Source organism: Dermacentor andersoni, chromosome 1, assembly GCF_023375885.2.
Source record: "Dermacentor andersoni chromosome 1, qqDerAnde1_hic_scaffold, whole genome shotgun sequence".
In the NCBI taxonomy this organism is placed as follows: domain Eukaryota; kingdom Metazoa; phylum Arthropoda; class Arachnida; order Ixodida; family Ixodidae; genus Dermacentor; species Dermacentor andersoni.
This window is the reverse complement of record NC_092814.1, coordinates 70721291-70739762: the sequence shown is the minus strand read 5'-3', so window position 1 is coordinate 70739762 and position 18472 is coordinate 70721291. Positions and strand designations below refer to the sequence as shown.

Here is an 18472-nt window from a genome sequence, read left to right as displayed (position 1 = left end):
ATTAGGGGCTTTGTACGGGTCAGATATGTGTTAGGGGAAGCATAATGTGGAGAGTAAAATAGTGTAGAAGTTTCAGAGAATTAATGTGACGACGGTGGGAAAAAGGGGTTAAACCGCGAGCATATGCAGATGAGATGACGGTGAAAACATTGTCATAGCGGCGGTATATGAAACGAACCGCCTTTTTCTAAACAGATTCAATTTTGTGGATGTCCGAAATTTTGTAAGGGTTCCATATGGTAGCCGCATATTCAAGAATAGGTGTTTTGTATGTAATGAGTTTAGTTTCTTTCGGGGCAGCACGTAGGGTTCGGGTTAGGTAACTAAGTTTTTTAGTGCTTTGTTGCAAGTAGTTAGAATATGTTCAGACCAGGATAACCTTGGAGTGAAAAGGAGGCCTAAATACTTATATTCATATGCGCGCGGCAGAAAAGTGGATTTATAGGAGTAATTGAAATATGAGCAATTAGCGTGCTTGTGAAAGGACATGATGACTGTTTTTTTTAAGTTAATGTTCATTTCCCAGAGTTTGCACCATTCACAAAAACTTATAAAAGATTGACTCAGAGTGCTATGACCGTTAGGTGTAGAAATGACAGTGTAGAGAACGCAGTCGTCAGCGTAAAGCCGAATTTTTACTGCCTTGACAACGACGCGGACGGTTGAAAGCTTTCTTTTTCTCCACTCTGCGACGCCCTTGATTTCCCGTTTTAGTAGTTTCGTTATTGCGTAGTGCTGCGCTGGTTTTGCTGGCTAGCGAAACTCACACAAAGTGCGAGCACCAGAGAATGCTACGTCCATGCGATGTCGCGGGATTCCCGAACAGTCCACGCCACTTGACCAAGAGCAGCTGCAGCGGCGAATCAAACGCTCTGTCTCAGCTCGGTTTCTGCATAGCCGCATGTTTGCATTTTGAACAAGCAGTCAGTCTGTCTGGCGCCGTTTTACTCACCGACGGCAGTGATGGCGTATTCAACGTGATCACTCCCCGCTCGGGGGCAGGCAATTAGAATTGCGCTAAAAGTAAGCGGACCCTTCAGATGCAATTTTCTCGAAAACGAAGTATTTTCTTGGCACTAAACAAGAGCTGCGAGGCTTCAGGAACGGTATTTTAACAGTCCACGTGGACTTAGTATTTGCCTTTAGTGACCCTTTAAAGCTAAGTAGTTATATTTCGTAGATCCACTCTATATACAGTGGAAAAACCTTTTTTTTTTCTATTCGCAGGTAAATATAATTCAATTCTGGCTATCTACGTGCCAAGACCACGATCTGATTATGAGGCATGCCGTAGTGGGGGACTTCAGAAATTTGGATCACCTGGCCGGGTTCTATTAAGTGCAAAAGGATAGACAGTTGGGCGAGATCTATTAAGTGTACCTAAACCTAAGTCACGACCATTTCTGCGTTTCGCCCCCTTCGAAAACGTGCCGCCACGGCCGGCATCGAACCCACGACCTCGAGCTTAAGCCCCTACCAGACGTACGCGTTGGAACGCGTCCACACGCGCCGCGTTCGCTCGACGTCATTTCGTGCACGGCGGAGGAGGAGGGCACGCATCCAAATGATGCCCGTGTCGCCGCGCGTCTACGCGCGTTTCGTCACGGCGACGCAGTGTTGCTAGGTTGCCGTGTTCAAGACAGCCTAGCCTTCGCTCAGCGGCCCCGTTAAGCAACGTTAACGATGGCCAACAGAGGACAATAAGTTCTAACTTAAAATTCCCTTTTCTATTTTTCAAAGAGATTGCATGACATTTAGTGGTTCAATAAGCTCAACTGCAACTTCATACGAATATTGTGAACCTGGGTGAAACCTGCAGTAGCATCGGCGTTTAATGCAGCCGCTATATGGCCGAAGATACGGTGGCTAGAAGGGGAGGTGAGAGCATCGGCCGGCGCGGAGTGTAGCAAGAGATCATGCTTGCAGCGGTGGCGCTGCTGTCGACACTGTAGCCACTGTGCCGAAGACTTCGGTGACGGCCATGATCGACCACAAAACACGCGTGGCACGCCTGTCACAACTATAGACGTGCGCGCCGCGTCGGTTTCGACCGGCGGTGGCGGCGTGGTGATGGTTTCTAGTCGGCGCCGGCGCGCGGCCATTTTAACGCGACAGCGTTAAGGAGCTCGTGTCGCAGAAAAGCCGGTGTCGTCGGCGTCAGCGGCGTTGGCCGTGAGCGATAAATTCCAGAAGGCACTTCATAAACAAAAACATCTTGCAAGATGGGCTGGTGGAATCGAACCAGGGTCTGCGGAGTGGGAGACGGAGACGCTACCGCTCAGCCACGAGTTCGTTCCTTCGAAAGGGGACAAAATCACCTCTAGTGAATGCGGTGTTGCCTTAGAAACGTGCCGTAGAAAGTTATACTGCGGTGTATATCTGTAATTATGACCATGTAACTTACAGAATTCGCAGTTTCACGAGTAGCGAAGTACGTTTCCGCTACATTTCGTCTGCGCTTTGCGCACACGCAGAGCCATCTTGCGGCAAACACAGAAGACCTCCTCTTCGCAATGTACGGCGCTGCCCCGACACGTGGCGCGCCACTCGCCCCATGATCGCGTCCGCCTTCATGGCGCATCGGGGCCCGGCTATCTGTGCCGATCGCGACGTTTGGCTGGCGTAGCGCGTTTGAGTAGGCGGTGCGAACGGGGTGCGATAACGCTATCTCGTTCCCCTCTTGAAGGCGAAGCTTAAGCGTCCTCCAATTTTTTCGTTGGCGGTGGCGGCGGCAGCGGCGGGCAAACCGAAATCAAAACTTTAAAAAGCCATTTGGCTACATCGTTTTTTGCTAAACTGGTTGAAATTCTGGCCTTTTCATACTAAGGGCTGAGAGGACCGAATACAGAGGCGCTGGAAGTGAGAGAAATACAAAACGTTTTGTAAGTATACGAGTATTTTGCTCTTCAGCCGACACATTTAAAAAAGAAATTGGGCACATACCTTAAAAAAGCGTCTATGTTGAGTGTGTTTATATATTCCTTTCCCCACGAATATGCAGAGCCTTGCTGTTGCGTCGTAGTCGCAATCGTTTTCTTTTTTGCTATGCCTCGGTTTATAAGAGGTATTTTTCCGTTGAGCAATGAGTCAGTGAATTCGTCATGAACAGCTAAGCCAGCACCGACGCACATGACACTCTCTAGATATGTTAACCTTGCTTCCACTTGTTCTGAACGAGATTCTGTCCATACAATATGCTTTACGGAAAAAAAAAAGAAAAAGAGAACAGACCCCTTCTATGACCAACTTTTGCTGGTTTCAGCCCTTAAACTGTCAACCAATCAGCAGACGTTATAACGCACATTGCCGACTGGACAATAAGTGAAATCACTTTTTCTAAATATTATGTAACTTTTCTTATAACGCCCTTTTTCCCTGAAGAAGAGATGAATCAAAATACCTTTTTTTTCTGCACCAGGTGAACATTTTTTTTTCAGCTGAGATATGGTATGATGCAATAGAAAACAAACTTCCTCAATTTGTTAACTCGTCATCACCAGGTTGAATGAACGAAGTGTGGATAAGTAGAAATGCAGGCATTGATCGGATGCACAATTATTTTTTAAAAAAAGTTCTTTTTTAACCTGCACGTCGAAACTGTGTTATAGTTCAGTGCAGCTATCGGTGTCAGTTGCATTCAATTTTTTATATGAATGGAACAAAGAAACAGCACCATGCAGTAGACATGTAAAAATATCTTTTTATATGTAGCAATGTAGAAAAATTTCTTCGAATGCAACGGCCGGAACAATGCGAAAACTTCCAGTCGGCATCTTAAACACATCGGGACCAGAAATTTCTGTCTTGCTACAAGTTGCATCTGTCGCGTTGATGCCGCTGTCAGACATACCGCCGATTCTACCTGCAACTACAATGCCCACGACCCTCAAGCCGTGATTCCGACGTTCCAGGGCCGCGGTTTCTTCATGTTGCGCTATATTGTGCTTTTGAAGAAGTTTCGGAATCCCGCGTTGCGCTGACATGTGACGACGCGCATGCGCAGACGCGTGGATAGCAGGGTTACTTTTGCTTGTATTCTGTTGTTCATTGCTCCCCTGCTTGACATGATTCTATGTTTGAAACAGGCAAAGAATTTAACAAGACAACACAAAATCTTAAACGAAGCTGGAGTGAGTTAAAAAAAGAATTCCTTATTCCTATTTAAATGGCGCGCTGATCTCGCCGACAAGAAGATCTCGCCGACGCGCCGATCAGTTTCCGTTGGCGGCAGCGGTGCAGCGAGAATTCACAAATTTCACAATTCACAGAAGTCACACATAGTACACTTCACACATAGTACACTCTAGTCACAACACACGCAGCTTGCACGCCGCGCAAGGAGTCGTTCCGGAAGTTACGTTGGTCCGCCATGGTCGCGTGGGAATCGCGCGGGTGACGCGCGTAGAAGCTTCCGGCGCGGGGGTAAAATTCTAGCAGTGCTATGTGTCGACGCCGCCGCGCGTCAACACGCAAAACGGAGTCCGCGCCTGCCGTTGTACTCGCCCAGACGCGGTTCGGCGCGCGTAGACGCGTTCCAACGCGTACGGTTGAGGCTTGACGCAGCCCTGTGGCTCGCTTTAGCAGCGCAACGCCATAGCCAGGCTACCACGGCGGGTGATTTTCGCAAGTATGTGCAGCTGTTCGCAACAAACCAGCTAAAAAAGGCCCGCACAGCAGACGTGCTAGGGTTTCGCTTGTTGGTGTCCCGTTTACAGAGACCGCATTTTGTCAGAAAGCGTTATAATTCCGGTGTGTCACGTCGCATATTGGACTATATTTGTGCACCACGTTCGCTTCTTGGCAAAACAAGCTCGTCGCTTTTTGCGCAGATACAGACATTCAAGTGCACTCAGAAGGCAAGCAATGGCATCAGATCAGGCGGCGTCCTAGACCTCGCGCTCCACGAACTAACCGCTGTGCACAGTCTAGCGAGGCGTACGATGTTGCAAAATGCTCACCCATGCTCGAGGGGCCGTCCGTCGGGCATCGTGTGTGGCGGAGGCCCCGCCATGGGGTGCGGGGGCCCTCCCGGGTGGGGCGGAGGGGGACCGTGGTGCGGGGGCGGCCCATGGTGCATGGCCGCCGGCCCGTGGCCCATGAGCGCCGGGTGGTGGTGGGGCGGCGGCGCGGGCCCCTTCCAGCTGCCGTCAGGCTCCATGCCGCCCGGCCCCCCGTGTGGCGGAGGGGGCCCGTGCGGCGGAGGAGGAGGGGGTCCGTGGGGCGGCGGCGGCGGAGGGGGCCCATGCGCGGGGCTGTGCGCCGGCCCGTGCGGGGGTCCGTGTGCGGGTCCTCCCGGCCCGGGAGGCCCGTGTCCTGGCCCGTGGGCGGGGCCGTGCGCCGGCGCCTGTGCCACCAGGCCCGGCCCGCCACCGGAACCCGTCGGGCTGTTGCGCACGCAGTGCCGCGGGCTCACTGTGCCGGTGGCCAGTTCCTGCAAGGAGAAGAAGCCACAACCGCATGAACACACCCATGCCGCTATTCAGGTATAAACGTTCGGGCAAGCGCGAATGAACAACAGAAATGACGTATACGAGGGCGAGGCCCATAAGTTATTTACTTTATTTTTCTTTTAAGTTTTCTCACCATCATCATCAGAATACTATGTAATAGCTTGCCTGGTTGTCTCTTCGGTTTTTATCAATTCAGTTAGTTATTCAGTTATTCAGAAATTATGTGTTCTTACGTTCATAGGTTCAGTTGCTTTACAGGTCGTGGAGACAACTATGAGTATAATAGAAGAACGTGCGCGTCAGGTTTTTCAGTATAATGACTTTAACTAAATATGAAATCTTGGAATAGCAATTATGCAATTTAACAGAACACACACACACACACACACACACACACACACACACACACACACACACACACACACACACACACACACACACACACACACACACACACACACACGCAATTTTAACTTGCTCCAGAGAGGGTGACAAGATTCTTCGTGTACGTTACCCCAGTGCACCGGGATATTCTTATACTTTGGCTAAAGTAAGCTCGGGCGCCACGCAGATACGGCGTTATATATGCATGAATACACGCACAAAGTCAAATAACCGCGTGAAGTTTTCGCGTTGCTTTCCAGTGCAATTTGTGGGCTCGCGGCATTGTCTCAATACCGGTGCAAATGTCCGCGAGAGGTTGGGGTGATTGCCCTTTAAAAACCTAACAGGACGGTTCTGTTCGAAGCAGCTACCGCGTCTTGGTTTATTATTGTGCAGAAGTCAGCAACAGTCCAATTAAAACCGGCGCTTAAGGTTTGCCAAAAGCGCATGGCCTTAGATTTTGTCTGCAGTTAAGTATACAGCGCACACCATAGCCAAATGCGAAACTAGTGAGGAAAGAGCATATGGGGCTGACTGACATACAATTAGCCACGCACACCCAGTTGAAGCACGAGAATCTCGTGGTGCGCTTTTTCGATAACCAAGACGCATGATTCACCAATGACTCCACTATACAGGGCTCGCAGCAAACACCTAAGAAGGTGCATAAATCTTCCTGTTCGGCAAACGTCACAACGATTGAGGTACATGGGGCACTCCATTTGGAGCATGTCGTGGGTGTCAGTCCACCCGCTCGTACCAGCACATGTGTCGCGACGCTACATGGCCGCCTTTCTGCCATTACTTCAAATACTAGAGCGAAGCTATTGTTGCAACTAGAAATGCTCGAAAATGTAAACGTTCGAAGTGAAACGTTTGGAAGAGCTTCGCTGGAAATTGGGTTGCGATTCTTCAAGGCCGCATATGAACACCGGGATTTTTCTTTTCTAGAGCATGCAAGACAACAGCAAAGCAAAATCAGTTAGAAAGAGAATACATTTATCCAAGAGTGACGGCGCTTGGAAAAGGACGCATAATTAACAGAGTGTATCCTTGATTGATTGATTGATCCGTCTTTTGTCGTAGTAACATGAGCGGAAGGGTGAAAAACTAAATGTAGAAAAGTTTCATTTGCATAGTTGCGGATGTACCACGTGTGTGCCAGCTAACGTTAGCCAAGCAATTCAAAGAAAAAAAAAAAAAGAAACACGGTGCCAGATACGGCTATGACCTACGGTGCTCCGCCGTCAAAGATCTGACGACCAAATAATCTTGCAATTGTATCTTGCACCATGTATCTTAAATGTTTTTTTTTCTTTTTCTTTTAACAGCTTAGATAGCGTTAGCTGGGACACCCTATTTACTGCTGTCGATTGTTCAGGAAACACACCAACGTGCGCCTCTCAATTTACTGGTTCTCTATACCTGTAATTGCCGGCTGAAGCTACGCCAATACACTGCACATGTGTGCAGAGGTGCCACCGCGAAACTTCAAAGTCCTCTGCTGCAAAGGCCGCCGATTATGTACTTCCCAGAGGGGAAAATTTGCACATGCGCTACTCATCTGTTTCCTTTAATCCCACAGTATTTCCCTCTCGAAAAATAGAATCAACGGAAAACAGCGAAGAAGAAGAAAGAGCGCTTTTTCTTAGTCTTTGTGCATTCCGCTGGTTAATTGGTGCAGCTACGTAGCAATATGGCCGCTCAGTGCAGTGACATGATAGGAGTGGCAGAAACAGTTTCTAATAAACGGAAAATGAGACATCCACAATTGCTACAAAGGAAGCTCAGATAGTAGAGCGGCTGCCCCGGAAAGGTGGTGGTCCCGGGTTCGAGTGCCGGACGAGGACGAATTTTGCTTCAACTACGAGGCTTTTCTTTCGAGGAACCTGTATGGGCTTCCTTTGTAGCAATTGGTACGATTGAGTGGATGTCTCATTTTCCGTTTATTAATTACTTCCCTCCACCTTGCAGGTTTCCGCAGAACTATTACGTCAAACTTTTGCCTTTGCTTCGAGTTGTCGATAAACTCGGCTTCGCCCTGCCGTCTGCTAGCCGCCTGGTTAGCTCAGATGGTAGACCGGCTGTCCCGGAAAGGCGGCGGTCCCGGGTTCGAGTTCCGGACCAGGACGAATTTCTCTCCAACTATGTAAAATTTCGAGGAACCCGTTTCCTTTGCTATAGCAATTGCTACGATTACGTCAGAAACAGTTTTTATTAAAAAGGATCACGACGACACAGTAGTGGGGACTGTGGAGCAGGTTGGCGCCCAACTGGAGTGTACTACAATATATTTTATTACACTCTAGACCAAGGTGCTCTAGCGAGAGCGCAGACTGCTCCCGGTCAAAGCCTGGCGCTCGCGCCGGCTCCAGTCCGGATGCCCGCGCTCTAGGATGTTGCAGTTTCGCCGCGGCAGATGGCAGCACGAACTTGCGATGCTAGCGGTGCTTTCGATCCGCGCTATCATTGCACGGCATCCGCACGGACTCCAAGATCGGCACTGCGCCGCGACGATCTTCCCGCGCCGCATGGCAACATCAGAGGCATCGATCGGATGCCACTTCAACGAGTTGCAACCTACGCAGCTCTCTGGTAGGTGGCGCAACAGACTGAAGACCGCTGAAAGACTGCGCGTGCGACACTCCTCTGACACTTCTCTTGGGAAGTATGCAGTCCACCGCGCAAATATGGAGACAGGAAAGAAGCGCCCACGGTTTGAAACAATAATAGACTGGTTCCCATTTCATTTTGCGAGTGTACACTGAACTTCTTTCATTAACAAAACAAAAAAGAAGAGAACATCGTTTCTGAAGCTTATAATTGAGAATTCAATAATCGTTTAGATGTTGCACATATGTGGAGCACGTGACAGCTCAGAAATTAAACAGATGGACATTAAGGGAAAGTCGCGGTACGTTGGCAGATTGACTTCTTGAATGAATAAAATTCATATGAGGTTTAACGTATCAAAGCAAAAAATAAACTATAAGACATGCGGTAGCGGATCCCGATTAGTTTCGACCCTTCGGACATCTGGCGTTATTTAAAGGGCCCCTCACCAGGTCTGGCCATTTTGATCTGACAAGCGCCGTCCATGCAATGCACGCTAACGAGCGACACACTGCAAAGTATTGCATCGCTACGCGCAGCGGAAAGAGCTGAAATTCCAAACACAACGCTGTTTGCCCTTCTCGCAGGCTTCGCGCTCCCAGCCGAAAAGTCGACGTATATCGCACAAGTGCGCCTACGTACATGGCAGCGCTGTGACGTCGCTCATAGTAGCACGTGATTTCAAGAATTATTCAAGGCAATATCTGTTATTTGTGTAATTCCAACACCTGACCCCCAGGTGGTGAAAAACTTATCTGCCGGATTTCACATTGCAACCGACAGCACGGATTTGGGACGCAGTTCAAAACGCGCAGGTTGCTTGAGTCAGACTTCAGAGATTCTATTTGAGTGCAATATTTGGCGACATCTGACGTCTGACGTTTAATTTCCTATGTCACGACGAATGCTGGCAGCGTGAAATTTGCGCGCGAGCAAGGCAAACTACGATAGCCGGACCATCACACTTCTGGATGGCGTGCCCTGACCGAGCCGCCATAGAGATATGGTTCCTTCAAGGCTTTACACAATATGCAGATATTCATCACGGAATTATGCATGCACTAATCATACAGCGCTGGGTATTGCGGCTGATGCTGTAAGCTGCTCAGAACGGTGCAAAGTGTTCTATCACCAGTAGGAAGACGCACATTTATGGAGACTGTTACGTTTCGCCTACGACGCGCGGTATAGCCGGCGCGGATGCAACGGACGCCGGGGCTTCGTTCAAAGCGGCGGACATTTTGGCCCGTTCGGAGCTCCCGCAAAGCCTCCCCGCCAAGCGCGTCCAGGCGTGTTTCAGTGCCACGTGTCTTCGTGTGTGCGTGTGTGTGTGTGTGCCCACGCTTGTCAAAGCGCGGCAGCCGGGGAGAGGAGCTCCCCAAGTGTGAAGCGAGGAGGTCTGACAGGCGCCAGCTTGGCGGATGCGTCACTACACTCGTCTCAACGTGTCTCTCAGTCTGTCCGTGCCCGCCGTCACGTGGTCTCGTCACGAGGCCTTCCTCTTGCCCTCAACTCCGAGAGTATAAGAGCAGCTGCCCCCGGACGCCAAGAGAGAGGCTCCGATTTCTTCTGTTGAGTAACGTGCTCTCCCGTCTCTCCACTTCGGTCGACCTGACCGCCCGCTCTTTTGCGATGTTAGAATAAACAAGTTGTTCTGTTACCAGTCGACTCATGCTTTGCCGGGACCTTCGGATGCTTCCAGTGCCCCAGGCCGCCAGGCCAACGCTACCCTTGGGGCTTGCGACCCATTTGCAACAACGGGCGTCAGCACTGAGGTTCCAACAACTCGTGCCAGCGGTGAGATTGCAACAAGACAAAATATGAAAACGCGAGTGCATTCAGATTTACTTCGATAGTAAAGAAAACACGAAAGCACAAAAGAAAGGAAGAAAAAAAGGAAGGAAGGAAGCTGTTGGTAGGAATAAATCGCGGATCCTATCGAACAACCAAGCAAGGACGAGAATCATCTGGTCCTTGCTTTGATCGAAACAAGAAAACGGGTTTAGGATGTCCTCTGGAAACATAGCACTAAGCCTCATATTAGCACCGTCGCCAAACATAACCGTTCACAAAAGACATTCTAAAATTATAAAGAACCTTTTAATATTTCAAGAGAGCATTCACAGTTTCGAAAGTAAGCTTTACCGCAGTGCGTAATGCTTCTCGCCTGCTTTCGCCGTCGCGGAATAGTGCAGGGGCCAGCATTGTTGTGAAGCACCCCCATCGTCATTTCCGTACTTAATTTGTTTTGTTCCATTTAATCAATCAATTAAAGCCTCCTGGAGAAATTGAGAAGACGTCCTCTTCTCTGCAGCAATATTCTGTACGGCGAAGCATGCCTGTCGTCCCCATTAGGCTTGCTTCAAGGAACAGACATTTGAAGCAAAGTGTTAAGGGGAATTGCCTGGACAGCGATGTCTGCAGCACAGGTATCCACTAACTACAGGCAAATCCATGGCGAAATGAGGGTAGCGGGAAGAAGAAAGGACCCCAGCGTTTGCTTGTAACTAAATTCAAAGCAATCAACACTTTTTTATTTAAATGCAGGAAAAAATGAGACTGAACACGCATAATCGCTGCTAATTGTGGTTCCTGTTGTCCATGAATCCGTGGCGTAATGGTTTCAATATCGGGCTTTTTTGCTAGAGGTCTAATCTTCGAATCTGCCATCGGACAAATTTTACATAATTGTTTCAAACGCAGTACTTTGTTGAAAATAATTGTTGAAAGTTACAATGCTGTTTGAAGCCAGAAGGACGAAGTTTAGGCAAATCCATGTACGAGGGAGAATCAGAAAGTCTTTGTCCATATATTTTCTTTTTTTGTCAAATTACGGCTGTGAATGCGAAGTCAACATATCCAGTCCCAGCGGTGGACCTTTCTTGGACCGGCCCGGGCTTATCTACCGGTAGCTCCGCGGGACGGCACTACTGTTAGTTGTTGAAGATGTCAGTTGTCCTTCACACGTCCACGGCGTACGAGCAACGAAGTGTGATTCGTTTTCTACGGAGCAAGAAGACCAACGCCCATCGAAATCCACAGGGAAATGGAGCTACCATACAGACCGGACCACGTGGTGCGGACCTCATCCTGTAAGAGTTGTCAGACGATCTCGCCGCTGCCACCAGTTGTAAGGGTTGTAGGTCGTAGGGAGGAACTTGGGGGGGGGGGGGGGGACAGGACTAGGCGAGCAGGATTTATTTACATATTTTTACATTAGAACAAGATACATTCGACAGTCTAGCGTGACTCCCAAATGGAGCACGCAAGACGAAGCATACAGCATGCGAGCACGAAGCTCCAAACACACTGCTTCTCGAGCAGGAGCACACAGCTCACGAGCACGATCACGGAGCACACTGACGAGCACACCTAGCAGCCGACAAACAGCCGCTTATAAACACTCCGTGCTCCATAGATCCCTAGGTGAGGGAAACGTTCGACCAGTCAACATAGCCGAGCCGCCTTTGAGCGGGAGGGCTTACACACACACGTACGCACTAATTTCACTGCCCCCACCGAGGTGAGACGGGCTTCGCAGAACTTGGGGCTTACGTCTTGACCAAAGGAGGCGCCTCTTATTCCCCAAGCTGACCCTCGCAGCGTGGCCGCCGGTTCTCCATTGTCTTGCGTCCTGAAAGGCGCGTGACGTTGCTGCCAGATACATTCCCTCGGGAACTCCTCCGCTCGCGGCAGATCAGGTCGGCGGCGGCGTGTTCAGTCACAAAGCCTGGTTCGTCGAATTCATCTCGGCAATCCTGCGACGAGGAGTCGCGGACGCGGCGTATTGTCCTCCGCACACAGCAGACTTAGTGGCGCCGTTTGGCTGGAGAATGACGGTGGCTTCCCAGAAAATGCCAACCCTGCTGCTGCAGGTGGCTGAGAAACCTTGGATGTCGGCATCTCGGCAGGCCATTCCTAACAATCCCTTGTGATTTCCACGTTTTTGGTCCGCTGAAGTTCTTGGCAGGACAGCGATTCACGTGCAACGATGCAGCCAAGAGAGCAGCCCGACGGTGGTTCCACAGTCAGCCGGACGAATTCTACCACAGGGGCATCTCAAATTTAGTGCTGCGATGGGACAAATGTGTGAACCGGTACGGGGACTATGTGAAAAAATAGTGTGAGGTACGTAGAACAGTACGTATATTTGTAATTACCTGTATGCACCTTATTTTGGCTAATAAAAGATACGGTCAAAGAATTTCTGATTCGCCCTCGTACCAATCATCATTCCCCTGCTGGCTGAATCGCTGCCGTAGACACTAGCGCCACAATTCCCTCTAGTGACTGTATGAAACTCTATGCCTCCACGCACTGCGGCGTCCCTCGCCACCAGATTGTGGTTTTGGAACGTAAATTTATTTTGACCTATAATGGTCGTCCACAGATCCACCCACGCATTCATCATCAAAAACGAAGGGCCCATGCCATCGCTGCCAGTTTTCAGTCACTGTGGCTAGAGAGGGATGTTTCATTTAAGACCGAAAAAGGAGGGTCGCGTTTAATTTCGACCTTCGCCTACGAGAAAACCAACTTACTGGATGAATACTTCGAAAAACAAAGTACACTTCATTTATTCCATTCAGTTTTGGGACTCACAGTAGATGTAAACTCTATAAAATGCTGAGCAATGTTGTGCAAATGTAGTTTCATCATCGCAGTCTTCTGCTTGTGGAGTAGTGGCCACCAATTTACGCAGTCTTCTCACTCTCGTTCAACAATGTTTCTCGACTCATCCGCACCGCACATCGGCTAAAATGTGCAAAGAATACCCGCATCTCCTGTGGCGCGCGATTCGGCCTAGTCAGCATTTGTCAGGCGATGAGAAGGCCCAGCCCCTTCCACCGCGCTAGAGTATACATGTATATGGCCCAAAGTTGCACAAGAATCCGCCATCTTGGGCTCCAATGTTACGCAGGGAAGCCACTTCCCGTACGCGTGGGAGCCGCGCTTGCCTAGACGGTATACCGTCAGGAAGGCAGTATCTTCCTTTCTTTTGTTTCTTTGTTTCTTTTTTGGAGCTACGAATAGCACTAGATGTTTCACCTGACGTTTACGTACCAGATTTTTACGTATAAGCGCCGACGTGTCTAATGACGGACGGTGAAAATGCATCACACGCTAAGCCTATGTCCCGGCGAACGGTGGGAGCGTCTGTGAACTACCAAGCTTTCAAATAATAGCTACAACGAAAGACAAATACCACTGTCGTACGGACAACCAAATCCCCTTCACTACTCCATATCTCTTTGGAGCCGGCCCAAGTCCGACCTGTCACGGCCCACATGCAGCAGCGACTGCGTACAGTCGGCGGCGCACCATGGCGCACGGCCGATTTCCCGCGTGGCACCGCGTTGAGGCACGGCCACATAGCGGAAAAAAGCGCGCCGCGAAAACACGCGAGCGGCAGCATTTTCTTGGCGCGGAGCGAATGGGTATCGCAGCTATTTCTTTTGCGGCATGCCACTCGCCGCCGATCAGGGAGACCAATGAGGATCTGCCACGTCATTAGCGAGGGCGAAGGCCACTAGGAAACGTCAGGATAGCCACACGGACATTCATGCCACAGCGGACACCATCTCTCAGCGTCACTGATCACAGCGCCGTTGTCAGATGGGAAGAGGACTTGGCACCCGAAGGTGCCGCGTCCGAGAGCTTACATATACTCATCAACCGAACATCACTCGGTACATTGCCCCTGGCGCTCCCCCTCTACCTGGGTTGACTGGGAGGGGGGGGGCTTTGGTTCGTGCCAACGGTCCTTACCGGACAAGGGGGCTGTTCTGGTGCAGCACAAATGAGTTACTGCACTAAACACACAAACAGCCATGTCGGTCTTACAGGACACGAGCCTGACTGACCCTCGGACTGCCTTGACACAAAAGAGGTGAAGGCATACAACCATGGAGACCACCAAAGCCATCCGCGCAGCAGCACGACTACACGAGGGTGCGCCACTACCGATTACGGCTCTCGCTTCCACTGAGCCAAACAAAACCCCGTGGATTGAGTAGCACACACGGCCGACTCGAGCGACCTTGGGAGCATGCATCATAACCTAATGGAGAGATTTCCATCTGACTCATCAAAAATCACGGCAGGACGAGCCTACACAGCCGCAACAAAGGGAAGTTCATTGAACAAGCTCGCGTTTGTGCACATAATTGCATAGCAACATACAGTAAACACCAAACTTGTACACTAACAATTAACTTTTAGCAGCGAATATGATTATGGTTTCATACGAAAGACATATTTCAACAATCACAAGTATAACAAAAGTAGGTGATAGAGCAACTGAGAGAATAATTCATAAGAGTGGGTAACGTAGATTTCGACGGTTCGAACCATTCATACATAGGCCATCCATGTGACGCACAGAATTTACTGAATTGAATTTCTCAAGCTAAAATACGTGGTAAAATCGTAAACTACGAAATACACACAACCTACAGGAAAGATAGCTCCCGGATTGTAATTTGAATATAGGAGAAAATATAATTCTGTTACGCAAATCTCAAAGAAACCGTGTTTCCGGGTTTTCCACAATTCACAAACCGACTGCGGGGTCAGCTATTTGCGCACGCCAGCGCGTGGGTGTCTCGGGGGCCATGGAGCGGCGCGTCCGGTTCCTCGCAATACTTCCAGCTAGCGCTCGCCTCCACCGCATCGCGGCCCACGCAAAAGGCCGGGTTTCTGCCACAAAGCCCACCTTCGTGCATAGCGTTCGCTGCCAGCGTTTCCCGTTAAACATTACGGATACATACGCTCTAGTTGCCGGGAAGCGTGAGAAGCAGTCAGGGATCTTTGAATGCTATCGCGTTTCACCCTTAAAGGCAAATCTTAAGCGTCCTCCAAATTTTTTCGCGAGCTTCTTTCCACGCGCGGTTTTTCGCTAGTGTGGCCGTACCTTAAGACAATTTACCGTTTTCACCACGAGCATGACAGTTCAGCGCGCTACATTCCGTCACACTGCCGCAGCTGTCTGTGCATCGTACGACAGCAATTTCTCAGATGCTACGCGAGAAGACGCTTCGACCCGCTAGCGGCAGCGAGGCACAAGTTGCAAAAAGTAAAGTAACGCATGCACCAAGGGGATCAACGTTACGCGAATCAGTTATATATATTATCTGCATGAATTACGCATGCAAATGGATCCACGATGTGTTCCTGCCTTAATGCGATTGCACTGCACGGTTTGCGCGCACCAAGATGCAACGTCCTAACTTTGTTTAGGCACATGATGACACGATGATATCACTTTGTACATGCTTACTGTGGTGACCAAAGTTGTGACTAAATTTTGCGATGTTTTCTTGCGAAAGCCTAAGGTTCCGTAGATAATTCAGTGCATACGACAGCAACTACGGAACTGTTTACTAAAGTACTATACATATCTTCCAAATGTCAAATTTCGGTTAGCTGACGAAAAGTGCTGCACCATTCATAATCTGTACCTAATTTAAATCCAACTCTTCAGCTGATTTCTTTTACTCCGACGAAGAAATACTACAACGCGTTCAGCGAACGTTTCGACGAGGGGACAAAGTGAATCTTTCCCATTAATACTATTCTCGATGTTTACCGCGCCCATGACAGAGTCCCACTGAAATCTATACCGACGACAAGTACTTACTTTTGCGACGGCTGACTGAGCGCGAAAATGCTCGACATCCCTCCGCACCCCCTCCCTCACCCCTTGTGCGCTTTCCCTCCTTCGGATATAGGGCAGATAAAGAACTGGAGATGACGAAGAATGACCTCGACCTTTCCAATCAGGAGAAATGCATCTACCGCACTTCACCTATGCTCCAGTCTTCTGTTATCTCTACCTTCACACATTGATCTCCTCGTCGTGGCTTTTGAATCCCAACATTTGCTTTCTGGACATCCACGCTTGTATATTTCGAACTGAAGGGTATTATGCTTTTCTCTGTCGCTTCACTCGTTTGCACGCGCAGCCGCGACAAATGTATCGACATTGTCGCCATTGTTACCTGCACCATCTCATTCGCTAGTACCCCTCCCTATGCTAGAAAATCAAAGGGCTTCCGTTATATTTGTCAAAAATAAATAAAGCACATAAATAATTTAAAAAAATCCCGTTTTGGTCTAACGCACATGACGGAATCTATGCGAAGCGAAGCTCAACTAAAGCGGTTAATTAAATGCTTCACAGTTAACGACGATGCGTACAATTAGGTGATGACACGTGTATGCACAGAAAAGTACGACACGTATCAAGCAACATATAAGGATTATGTACCTCTTGTGTCACAGTGGGACGTATACCCATTGGGGACGATTGACCATGAATGGGCACACGTACACCCAGCGGTACATACCTAATTGCTAAGTCAAAGAAAGTAAACCGAAGAATTCGTGAAATATAATTAACCATTCCATTAACAGATCTGTATCCTTTTGTGATATCTGCGATTCGACGCTACACGTTCACGTTTTACGTAGCAATCGTACATAGCGGGACATGCCAGTTCTGCAGGATTGGCCAAGAGCCCAGTGGCACACACCGAGTAGCTAAATCAAAGAACGCGTTAAATGTGATTCATCATTAAATCAACAGAGCGGTATGCCTCAGAGACGCCTTGTGAGGCGACATCATGTGTGCAGGTTTTATGTACGAAGTTAATTTCTTGCAACCCAGAACCGCTGGAAATACGTGGTCAGCATACAATGTTTATGAGAGGCACTACGTTGGAATACCTTCATATAATCTTTGTGTGTGTTTCCACAAATATATTAGGCAAGACAGCAGCCACGGTCAGAAAAGCCTGGCAGGGTTCGATAACACAGCTTCGCTTTTTAAAATCATAATCACCATCATTCAACTCTTTTCATGCCTTCATTACCCCTCTTGCACAGCTGCAATGCCGGTTTATCCTGCATAGACTACTTCGCCTTGATGATGTAGCAACAATAGAAAAAAACAACCGCAACGCATATCCATTTGCGTTATTTATGCTTCCCTCATACTGCATTCTGACTATCAAAAAAAAAAAAAAAAAGGAAAACCGATACTTGCACCGACAGCGCGCACACTTATGTGCGTGAATTGCAACGCCTCGTGCACCGCCTATAGAGGCGCCACTGAAAGCCACCTAGCGGACGCTTCCAACAGTACACGCGGGAGCAGTAGCAGACGACAACCATTTGCAGCAAGGATGGCTGAAGTTCGCGGCTGCGATTTCTCCTTTGTTCGGGTGCCAGGCTGCTTCTTCTGCGGTGACAGCTGTAGGGGAGATGCTGACCTCTGTGCGAGCGGGTATGAACACGATGTTACCGGTGTTTGGGACAACATGGTCCACATACGTGCAAGGTGTGTCCCGCAGACAAACGCCATGAACCCCATTTACATGACGTGGAGCTCATGTTCACTAGCCGATAAATTTTGTTGAATGATGCGATCTCTCGATGGTTTTTTTTATTCTACCCTTGCCGCAATGCTGCTTCTGTACCTGAATAATAAGCACCCGTTGTTAGTGCAGACTTATATCAAATAAATCCGCACGGTGCAATCTCTGCATATGCCGTTGTGATTTTTCTGCCGATGAATACATGTGACATCGCGGAATAAGTGCAGTCGAAGTCGCCTCAAGAAGAGTAATTGCCAATTTATTGATGGAAACACGTACACTGGCCAACGAATTCGCCAAACACACGGGTTAATAAAAGCGCGTGTTAGTGCTGTACCGCCGATGCAATTCTGCTGCATACGCCGATGAACTACCGTTCCCGCTGCAGTTTGTGCAATTTTAAATTCCCCAAGGGAGCTGCTTGGAAACGTACAAAGCTAAAGGCTGACTAACTTTTCAGTACTTTTTATATTACTAGAGAAAGGTGCCACATGATATATTTAAAGGCAGAGCAGCGCCAGTCAAAGTAGATGAGCGCTGGCGGCAAGGCCCGGTTTAGTCGTCTGCAGCGTAAGTATAAGAAAGAATTCAGTTGAGTACAAAACTCACATGCAAGAAGGGACTACATTGTGAAACAAACAAATCACT

The 18472-nt window shown here is 48.9% G+C and overlaps 1 protein-coding gene and 1 long non-coding RNA gene across 5 annotated transcripts in view; one reads left to right on the top strand and one right to left on the bottom strand.

Annotated features, from left to right (window-relative positions):
• Nucleotides 1-18472, bottom strand: part of LOC126543093 (LIM domain-binding protein 2-like) — a 331870-nt gene that overhangs the window by 120267 nt on the left and 193131 nt on the right. For all 4 annotated transcript variants that reach the window (XM_050190234.3, XM_050190233.3, XM_050190235.3 and 1 more), the window contains exon 3: nt 4959-5431. In XM_050190234.3, coding sequence (XP_050046191.1) covers nt 4959-5431 — 473 coding nt within the window. The remainder of the gene's footprint in view (nt 1-4958; nt 5432-18472) is intronic.
• Nucleotides 1-18472, top strand: part of LOC129380500 (uncharacterized) — a 67062-nt gene that overhangs the window by 21619 nt on the left and 26971 nt on the right. The gene's annotated exons all lie outside the window — the stretch shown is intronic.